The 10,637-nt window shown below is 62.5% G+C and overlaps 1 protein-coding gene across 1 annotated transcript in view; it reads right to left on the bottom strand.

The window, feature by feature from the left end:
- Positions 1 to 10,637, bottom strand: part of PIP5K1C (phosphatidylinositol-4-phosphate 5-kinase type 1 gamma) — a 20,703-nt gene that overhangs the window by 5,620 nt on the left and 4,446 nt on the right. The window contains exons 5-13 of the mRNA XM_023538116.1: positions 9,880 to 10,256; positions 8,990 to 9,195; positions 7,182 to 7,265; positions 6,686 to 6,734; positions 4,593 to 4,677; positions 2,965 to 3,126; positions 2,150 to 2,288; positions 1,993 to 2,025; positions 888 to 993 (exon numbers count right to left, since the gene is read on the bottom strand). Coding sequence (XP_023393884.1) covers positions 888 to 993; positions 1,993 to 2,025; positions 2,150 to 2,288; positions 2,965 to 3,126; positions 4,593 to 4,677; positions 6,686 to 6,734; positions 7,182 to 7,265; positions 8,990 to 9,195; positions 9,880 to 10,256 — 1,241 coding nt within the window. The remainder of the gene's footprint in view (positions 1 to 887; positions 994 to 1,992; positions 2,026 to 2,149; positions 2,289 to 2,964; positions 3,127 to 4,592; positions 4,678 to 6,685; positions 6,735 to 7,181; positions 7,266 to 8,989; positions 9,196 to 9,879; positions 10,257 to 10,637) is intronic.

Raw genomic sequence — 10,637 nt, forward strand, 5'->3', positions numbered from 1 at the left:
AAAAAAAAAAAAAATCCTTAAGCGCCCAGAAGTGGAGAGACACTGCTAAATGAATCTCAGTCCGGGGCCCCCACAGCACTGTCGTTATTGGGCCAGGTCACTCTCTGCTGGCCATCCGGGCACTGCGGGGTGCTGAGCAGCATCCCTGGCCCCACCCACTTGATGCCAGGAGCCCCACAGTGTGACAGGCATACATGTCCCCAACCTCCCAGTGTCCCCTGGTGGCAGGACTAGTCGCAGGTGGTTGAAAATCACTGCCTTGGCTCAAAGGGGACATTAAAAGGAAAGTCACTAACTACCTACAGGAGCCAGCATTAAAAGAAACTGCTTCATGTCAAAACTGTTGAGACACAGCAAAAGCAGTACTCAGAGGAAAATGCATAGTCTCAAGCATTTCATCATTAAAGAAAGAACAAAAAAAAAAACCTTAACCGCTAAACCTACACTGAGGAAAATAAACAAGCGAGAAAACCAACCATAAGTTAGAAGGATGAAATTCTTGACAAGTTTAAGTGCACGAAATGAAAAGACCGCACAGCAGGAGGAAGGAGACCAGGCCCGAAGGTGGCTCCCGGGAGGAGCTGGCCAGTCCCCGTCTCACAAGCCGGGGGAAGGCTGACGGCGAGGGCGGGAGGGGGAAAGGAGCCACAGCCCGCAGGCGAGGGACAATCTTAAGACTAGCGAATTACTTGCAGCTCTGTGAATCTGAGGTTCCCGACACCCCAACGACTGAAGCCCCATTCTCGGCCCCTGCTCCCCAGAATGCAGACTACAGTTCCCAGCGTGCCTCGCTGCCGGCTGTCACGTGACTACGCTTGGCTAACGGGATTGGAGCAGAAGTGAGCACAGGAACCACACAACTAGTAAGCATACTAGGTGGCCACTCACCCCTCGTCCTCCTCCTTGGGGACCACTATCTCCACGCTACACGCCGGCTCCACCTGCACCGTGATCTGCTGCAGGTCCTCTTCTGCGTGTGCTTCCTCCTGGGGCCTAGAGGCAACGGCAATCCCCCGCTCAGCCCTCCGGAGCGCCCGCTGAGCTTGCCCAGGCAGCCGACTGCGGTCCAGGTAGGGCGGAATGCGGGCAGCGCCCGGCCAGCTCACCCCTGGTCCCTCTGGGGGACGTGAGGGGCAGCGACTGGTCTTTTCCTGGGGCCATCCTGTTGACTCTGGCACCAGCAGGGGCATAATGAGTGAGTGGGGACCTGGATTAGGGATGGGTGGGATTCAGAGAGCCCCCAGAAGCCAAGGCCCCTGATGTAGGTGGGTCAGAACCTTCCGACAGCCAGGCAGAAAGGCTGCTGCTGTCCGTGGGCGGCTGGACAAAGGGAGAAGTACTTCCCACCGAATGTGCTTTGTACCACGACTTTGTTTTCAACCGACAGGAATTATCTCCCAAAAAACTAATTGCAGAAGGCAACCCCCAGTCATTGCAGTGATGTGACAAGATCAAACAACTGAGAGCAACCGAAGTGTCCGCCAAGGGCAAGGTTCCACATGCTCACAGGGGCGACCTACATCTGGAAAGTGACAAAGCAAGGGGAGGGGGGGACAGAGCCACTGCTCGTGTCAAAACAAAAAGGAAAGATAGGCCCAAGTGTATGTTTGCTCGTACAGTCAGACAATTATCTCCAGAAATAAACAAAAAGCCCCGCCCAGGGTATGCTGCCAGGGAGGGGACCCGGCTAGGGCAGGGGCCGGCGATTCACTAAGTTTCCTTTTGCATTTTTTAGGATAAAAAAGAAAAAACAAGGATCAATAGGCACGGGGGAGAGGGGTGTTGTCTGGGTCCCCAGGCAGAAGAGAAACACAAGCTGACTCCACGTTCTGTGCGGTTCTAGAGCCTGAGGATCAACAGATCTGTACCAAGGAGAGCGGAGGGAGGGGCTCCAGGCGGAAATGTGGAGGGGGGCTGTGCGGGGGAGGAGCTGGGGAGACGATGGGGACGGGAGAGGCGACAGGAGGGGAGCGGGCTGGAGTCTCATCTCACCTGCTTTCCGGTCCAGAGGACTGTGTGCGCCGCCTGCAGGTAAGCAAAACAGGTGGCACAGGTGGGCGAGGCCTCCCGCCCAGGCCCCGCCCCAGCCCCGCCTCTGGGGGATGCAGCCCCACCCCTGAGTCTCAGAGACACGCCCCCTTCCGCTCACCTGTACCGTGGCTGCTCCGAGGTCTCAGAGGGGGACCGTTCTGGGATGGAAAGGGACGTGGAGGACAGGGTTGTGGCGATGGAGGCGGTGGTGGCCTCCTCAAAGGAAGGCGGTGTGCAGGGCAGGAGGTCAGGCCGGCCTGCGGGGACAAGGTGGTGGGCACCTTTGGGAGCCAGGCCCCAGGGCTGCCCTGCGGCTCCCACCGCCACCCACACTCTGTTCTTCCCCCACAAGGGGCTCCAGCAGCTTCCCAAGGTTCTCAGAACCCCAAACCACCTCCCAGCAGTCCTGCCGGGCCCCTCCCCCTACCTCCTCCCTCCCCCTACTTTGCTCCAGCCACACAGACCTCACTGTCCCTCCTACAGGCCAGGCCCCGTGCGGCCCCAGGGCCTTGGCACAGGCAACTCCTGCCTCCCTCAGGGCCATTCCCTACCCTCCCTGCCTGGAATCCTGGACCCTCGTTGCCACAAGGGCCTGACCCCACCCAGCGCCTCATCCCTCTAGGTCAGTGTGTGACGCTGGTGATATGAAGGGAGACTGTCACCTCCCTGGTGGCACCTTCTATGATCAGCTCTCCCCGAGGCCCAGTCCCAGCTGCTCCCCACTCCCCACTCCCCAGACAGCTGCAGATCTTGGATTGGAGGAGGGGGGTGACTGCTACCCAGGCCGCACCCTCTGGGGTTGGCCCAACTTCAGGGGGCCAGTCCTCAAGGCGCAGGCATGGCTGCTGCTGCTCCCCACTCCGCCCAGTGCCCCAGGGACGGCAGCCTCCCTCCCTCTCCCGTCACAGTGCGCCCACTCCTGCGGCCGGTCACCTTCGTCCTCCAGCGTCGGGTAGCTGCGTGCCCCCCGCAGGTCGTACTGCGTGTCCTCCCGCTCGCTGGGGATCTGGCTGGCCGAGAAGGCGGCCGTGGGCCCCAGGGGCTTGACGGCCAGCAAGGCACCGCGGCCCTTCTTGGACGGTGACGACTTCAAGGCTGCACAGGGTGGGTGGTTGGCGTACTGGGGACGGCAACACCGAGGCAGGGCCCCGCCAAGCCCATCTCTCCTCTGCACTGGGGCCGGGGGGCGCTCCACCTCCAGCCTGTCCCTCGAGCCCCCGGCAAGAACCCCTCTTCCCAGAGAAAGCCCCGCCCTGCTGCCTACCTGGCTCTGGCACCCCCTCCCTGGACCTCCAGAAACAGCAGCCCAGTCAGCAGCTGCCAACCTTTACTGAGCATTTTGGGGTCTCATCCCCTTTGTCACAGCCTACCCCAGCTGTGGCCCAACGTTCAGACAGGAAATGGGAGGCACTGGGCAGTGCGGGACTCAGTGCAATGGGCTGACCCCAAGCCAGGCTGCGTGGCCTCTTGGCCCCCATGTCCTTGTCTGCAATAGGGTCGAGCGAGGCAGGTAAACCCTTAGCGCCCTCTGCACCGGGCCTGGCCCATCGGCACCCGCCACCTTCCTATTCTCACTCCTCCTCGTGACCTCTGCCCTCACAGCTCCCGGCACACGGCAGGCGCTCGGTTTTCCCTGTGCACAGCCACCCAGTCCCCGAAGGCCAGCAAACTCCTCTGGACCAGTGGGAATGACACCTCAAGAAGGTTCCGGGGGGTGGCGTGCTGGTGCAGTTAACCGACTCTGGGGACGAAGCCGGGTTCGTGGTGCCAGTGTTCCCACCAGTCGCTCTCAGGCTACTGACCAGGTGTCACAAAACACAGAGCTGCCTTGTTCTGCAGGCCCCAGGCGGCAGGGGCTCCCAGCCCACAGGGCTGGCCCGGCTGGGCAAGGGGCCCCGCGTGTAAGGCACCCCGTGTGTCCCCAGGTGGGGGGATGAGGTACACATAGACAGTTACTGAGCAACTACTGTGTGCCAGACCCCTAGCTGGACACTGGGGACACAGTGACCAAAGCCAACAAGCACCTTGATTTTGGGGGGGCAGATGACAGACAGCTACGTGAGGACAAAACCCCTTCCAGCGGCATATGGGACCCCAGCCTGGAACGGTCACAAAGTTTGGGACTCCTGAGACCCAGCACAGATGTGAGACCCTCCGGGACCACCCACCGCTGTTCATCCTGTAGTCTCCCTGACAATGTCTAGTGAGACCCATGACTAGCCACCTTGGCGATGGCACAAGGCTGAGGGCCAAGGCCACCTCTCACGTGTGTAGACACGTGCAGCCCTCACACCTCTGCACAGCCGGCAAAACAGGCCTGTGACCACCAGTGACTCGAGGACACACAGGCAGGACGAAGTGTAGCCAGGGCTCAAATTCGGACAGCGGGCACCAGGGCTGGCACTGCCCCTTGAGGGGCGGCTGCCTGACTACCCTGCTGTGAGGGCCAGGTCTCTGACAGATGCCCAAGGCTGACCAAGTGGCGGGACAAGGCGCCCGGGCCCCACTTTCCTCTCCCCGAGCCCCGGGTCCCTGCTGCCCAAAGGGCCAGGGCGACTCACAGGAGTTCTTCCGAAAGACCGTGTTGCTCATGAACTTGAAGAAGCGCTCGGCATAGAAGCTGGGCCGGTGGACGGAGACCGTGTCCTGGGAAGAGAGGCAGAGGCCCGAGGGCCAGCAGGGGCGTGAGGCAGGACGGCCAGGACAGATCTCTGTGGGGGGGGCCATGGCACAGGGCTTCCTGGAGGGGACCCAGGGATCAGGGGACGGTGGCAGGGAGAGGGGCAGGAGGGAGGTTTTCACGTCATAAACCCATCTGTATTTTGAATTTTTTGACCCATGTGTCTCTTGCTCGGGCCCGCTTCTGTGTCTGGAAGTATGCTTTCCCTTCTAATACAACTTTCCTTTTTCTACTGTGAAAAAAGTTTTAATTAATTAATTAACATCAAAAGAACTAGTGGAATTATCTAAAGTAGGGTCTGCGAAGCCCGATGCCCGTTTTGTAAGGTTTTATTGGCACACGCCACGCCCGCCCCAAGGACAGAGCCGATCGGCTGTGCCCAGTGGACGCTGTGCTCCCCGGTGCTAGGCAGACCCAGCGGCGCCAGGGCTCCCACCCCGGTGACCCCTGTGACCTCGGGCAGTGTGACACCCTCCTGGTGGCTGTCTCCTCATTTGTGCAGGAGGGAGACCAGACGCCTCTGCCCTCACCAGGACTGACACGGGGCGGGGCCCAGCACACAGTCGGCGCTCAATAAATGTTGGGCCCCTGAGGCTGCGACACCTTTGCTGCACCCCCAGATCCAGTCCCCTACCTTCCTTGGTTATGGTCCGCCCTCGGCACTGGGGACACTGGGGACATCAGGGCAGAAGTACTCTCTGGGGGGCTGTCAGGGCACTGTGGGGTGATGAGCAGCATCCCTGGACCCCACCCCCTTGATGCCAGGAGCAGCCCCGGTGTGACAACCACAGGCTGCCCCAGATGCGGCCCAGTGTCCTCCCCCTGCTGTAATGTAACAACCTGTTTGGATGCGCAGACTCCCAGGGCGGTGACGATCCCCGGCCGTCCTGTGCTGGCCCTGATCTGGCCAACACGCACGAGCCAGACGGTGCGTCCCCTCTGCTCTCAGACGGCGGGTGCCACCCCTGTGCTCCCCAGCCTCCCTCAGGGTGGGAGGTGGGGCCAGCCACCGGGCCAGGGGCCAAGGGCCAAGGGCAATGCCTCAGAGTGTGTGGCAGTACGGCAGGAGCCGGGCACCTGGCATCCGGGAGCCACCACCCTGGTGATTGACATGGTCACTGTGATTGACAGCTGGGGCCCTCCTGGGCTGACCTAATCTCTATTTGGGGGGTTACAGCCACGTGTATCAGCACTTGACAGACAGCCCTCCTGTCCACTGTGGCTTTGTAACACTGCTGAAGAGTCTCCTGCCATCCGGCTACCACCTGGACTTTCTCAATGAACGTTCTAAAAGCTTCTGCCTAGACTCTGGACACACTCTGAGGGGTGTGAGGGTTGTTGGGATCACGGATTTTACAGACTGCAGGTACATGGACAGCCCTTCACACTTTAGTAAGAACTAATCTGCCGGGCTGGCTATTGGCGCAGCTGGACCAGGCGTGCAAGGGCTGCCTAGAGCCCACAGGTGGGCTCTTTCTGGCCTCTGGGGATTACTCTTCACGGCCTTTCACATTTAGAAAAAATTCTCTGCCAGTGCTGACACGTTGCCAGTGCTCAGGAAGAAGTGCTCTGCGAGTTTTTCCCGAGACGTTCTGGGTCACGTGCCCACGTGGCACCAGGGGTCAGAGCTGTGTGGTGCTGCCCGCTGGCCCAAGACACCCTCTACAGTGCGTTTCCGGATTTTTCTTTGTCCTGCCAGCCCCTGACCTTCCAGGTCAGGCTGTCCTCGGGAGCCCTTCCAATCTACTGGGTCTCCTCCAGGAAGCCTCCCCATTCCCCTCACAGAGGGTTCAAACCCTGATCCCTTGGCCTGTGACTGTCCAGGAAGGGGACACCACCACCAGACAGCGACTCCCGGGAGCGTGGACATGTTTCTTGGCTTCAGCACCTGTGCCTGGACCAGAGAGCCGGTCACTACGTTTGTGGACTGGCAGACAGAACGAGTGGACGGGGGAATGAATGAATGACGCTCACCCCGTCGTGAACAAGAGCCTTCCAGGTGTGCTCCAGCTTCTTGATGAACCTGCAGAGAGAAAACGCCCCGAATGTCAGCCGAGCCTTCGGGTCCAGGCGGAGCTCGGGGGCCGGCTCCTCGAGGCATTGCCACGCCCACATCCGCGCTCCAGACCGCGCGGTGTCGGCGTGTGCGTTTCTTCCTGTCGTAGCTTTTCAGAGATGGCACGCTTCACAGACACGGGGCGTTTCGTCTTGCTCGTGGGCCCCACACTGGCACACAGTAGGTGCTCGACTGACAGGGCTGCGTGGATGATCAGCTGGTGACACCCCACCGCCCCGTGCCAGCCTGGCCCTGTCCCTGCCACTGCTGAGTCCCCACGGTGGACTCCGGCAGTGGAATCTCTGGGTGAGGGACCCGGAGGGCTGCCAAGCAGGCGCCTTGGGAGGCACAAGGAGCCCTACGAGGAGACAGCGCCGGCTGCTGGGCAAGCACGCACGGGGGCCGGACACCCACCTGTAGGACTGCAGGATGTCGATGATGCCGATGTGCAGCAGCAGACGCTCCCCTCGGCCGTTCACGGCGGGGATCCCGCCCATCCTGGGGACAGAGCCCAGAGTGTCGTCAGCAGCCGCGGGGACGGGCGGGGGGCCGCGGGCTAGGACGCGGGGGGAGACAAGTGGAGGGAGGAGCAGGCAGGACTGAAGGGTCCTAGCTTGAGAATCCACAGGCCCTGCAGGGGCCATGTGACTGGACACTCAGAGGAGGTCCCAGCACCTGGGAAACCCTCCTGGCATGGGGCCGAGCAGCTCTCCCAGCCAGCTCACCGGTTCAAAGCTGGAGGCCCAAGGCTGCCGCAGTGCACGCACGCACGCACGTGCCTACACAGGGAGGCACACACCCACGGAACGCACTCACGTGCACACGTGCAACCTGCACACACATGCGTGCATGCGCGCACACAAGAACACTCACAGTGCACTCCTGCACACACATGCATACACACCTGCACACACATCACACATATGCACGCACCCCCAAGCAGAGCCTCGAGGGCCCTTGGGTGCAACCTGGGAAGTCGGTCACCTCACGCGGCCCCAGACCTGCACGCGCCCGATCCAGTGTGCTCGGTGAGGTCACACGGTGCAGCAGCTGTCCCAAAGGCGCCACGGCCCCAGACCCACCAGGCCCAGGCTCTGCTCACTGCACTCCATGCACCGCTGAGCTCACCTGCACGCCCTGCCATCCCCTGCCAGGCCCTGTGCAGACCCTACAAACGCCAGGTTAGTCTGAGGTCAGGGCCAGCTGCGCAGGGCCTTTGCTCATGCCAAGACGCCCCACCTCGCCTCGGTCACAGCCCTGCGCCTGGCTCCCCCTCTGTCCTCTGCAGCTGGCGACCAACTGCAGCAGCTGGGCCGGAGTCAAGCCTCGGACCCACTTCCAGAGGGCTGTGCACCCGGGAAGCTCCCTCCGCCCAACCGCTGAGCTGTCGTTTCCCCAGCTGGAGATAGGGTGCCACCCTCTCCTCCAGGCACCCACGAAGACAGAATAGAGCAATGGAGGTGGAGAGTCCAGCCGGTCCCTGGCGTGGTCAGTGCGTGGTTACGAGGGGCAGTGGAACATGTCTGGGGACGTGTCTGGTTCTCACGACTAGGGGTGCTCCTGGCATTAAATGTACGGGGCTAGGGATGCTGCTCAACACCCCACAGTGCCCAGGACAGCCCCCACAAAGAATGACCCAGTCCCAGTGTCCCCAGTGCCAACGAGGAAGACAGGCCGTGACTGCCTCCCCGAGTCCCCAGGGCAGGACCAGGTTGGGCGGCTGAGGCTGAGTGGGGGACACGCTCCTGAGCTCCATGACCTCGTCATCGGGTGTGGCAGCCTCTTGCCTCTGGGGACGCGGTGCTGTGGACCCTGCCCCTGGCGAGTTCTGGGTGTGTTCCCTGACGTCGAGGGGCCCCCTCATCCCCAGTCGGCTCCGCCTTCCAACACTTGTCTAGGGGCGCTTCATACAGTGGGGTCCAGCAAGAGAAAGGGGACATCTGTGTTTCCCACGTGGACGGCCAATGGCCTTAACCCACTGACTGTGGTCAGAACACCAAGCCATAGCTGTGTGTCACCTGTCAGACTCTCACGGGGCCCGGTGGGCGGACACTGCTGTCCCTGTGTGCAAACCAGAGACCGGCCACACACAGGCTTCTGGCCTCATTTGCTTTGTCATCTCCGGCCTCCATGCCAACTCTCCCGCCCGTGCTCACGCCTGGCGAGAGCGCGTGGGCAGACCAGAGCTGGGAGCCCCGCCAGCCCCCCGCCCCGCCACCTACGTGTCGTCTGTCTCGATGGCCTCCCCGCGTGCAGCCCCGCCCTGGATGGACTCCATGGCTGTGGAGTACAGCGCCTTCTGGCCCAGTGGCCGCTTCTCGTCCGCCGTGCTCTGGGCGCCCTCGGCCTGCCGCTGCCGCTCCTGCTGGTCGATGTTGTGCACGCCCAGGAGCAGGCTGTAGTCCATGATCTTGAAGCTCTCCAGCACCTGCCGGCGGGGGGTGGGGGGTCAGGACATGCAGCTGCCCCCCCAATCTGGCAGCGAGCACTCAGTCCCGTCACGTGGGGAGACCGTCGCAATCCCAGTCCCAGAGACCGGGGGACCAAGGTGTGTGGGGTAGATGATGAGAGCTCGGACTGGCCCGTGGGGTGGCCTGGGGGTCCCCGTGTGGCCAGGACAGTCTCTTCCCACAGAGCAGCCAGCTCTGCTCCCTGGGGGTCCGGGTGCTGTGCACGCCACCTGCTCCGGGCCCTAGGGCGGAGCCCAGGCACCACACGTGCACACCTGGGCTCGGGCCGCAGTCCCGGAAGCCGCAAGGCCCCGAGACACTGGGGAGGTTTTCTGGGGACTTTGTGTTGTTTTGAAAGGGGCGGGAGCCGAGGTGCGGAGCAGAGGGCCACAGAGGACACAGCCAGCCCTGACAAGCTGGCGCTCTGGGGGAGGGGGGCCGTCAGGATGGTGAAGGCTGGTGAAAAGCCCCGCAGGACAGTTTCTGTCCCTACAGAGCAGCCAGCTGTGGACGAGGGCAGCACCGAGCCACGCAGCCAGCATGCACCGCTCCGTGGCCGGGCGGGAAGCGGGAGGGGCCCGGCCGCGCTGCTGGCCTCGGCTCACTCTGAGCGGCTTCCGCCAGCACCCCCAACCACAGAGAGTGGGCGCCCCCGGGCTCACCAGGCAGTCGCGCTGGAGCGTCTTGACGAGCGCGGAGAAGGTGTCCGCGTCCAGCAGGAGCCCCTCGGGCATGTCCTGGATGAAGTCCAGGTCCTTGTAGGTGGGCGCGCTCTTCTCGCGCTCCTTCTTGCTGGCCCGCCGCTTGTACGTGGAGCCCTTGAGGTCGAACTTGAGGTGCATGTGCACCGCGCGCGGCAGCACGTTGTTCATGACGGCCACGCGGATGTTCTTGCCGCCCGACTGCACGCAGTACAGCCCGTAGAACTTGGGCAGCAGCGTCCGAGGGTTCTGGTTCAGGTTCTGGGTGCGGAGGGGGCGGGCCGGTGGGCAGCGGTTGACCCCCCCCCCCCGCCCCCCGCCCCCGCGCCGCACAGCCACTCAGCAGGGAGCCACCAGCTCCCAGGCCAAAGGCCACCTCCTCAGGAAGCTAACCCTGACTGCCTCCCTGCCCAGCACCCCAACTTTCTGTGGGTCACATCGGCGGTTTAATTCTCCATCTTCCCACCTAGCTAGAAGCTCCAGGAGGGTCTGTTTCTACAGAGCCAGGCACAGCGAGAGGACCTTACAATAAAGGACCCCATGGGACACTACCCATCTGGCTGGGCCTAGCTTCCTGCCAGGTCAGACCCGGTGTTCCCCTCTGCAGCCCACCCTGGTTGGGCCTAGCAGGGCGGTCGGCACTCAGGCGGAGCCCACCCCACCCTGGTGCCTGACGTATGCTTCTGGGTCTTGAGCCACACAAGAACACGGGTGCCTGA

Source organism: Pteropus vampyrus, unplaced genomic scaffold (genome assembly GCF_000151845.1).
Source record: "Pteropus vampyrus isolate Shadow unplaced genomic scaffold, Pvam_2.0 Scaffold212, whole genome shotgun sequence".
NCBI lineage: Eukaryota > Metazoa > Chordata > Mammalia > Chiroptera > Pteropodidae > Pteropus > Pteropus vampyrus.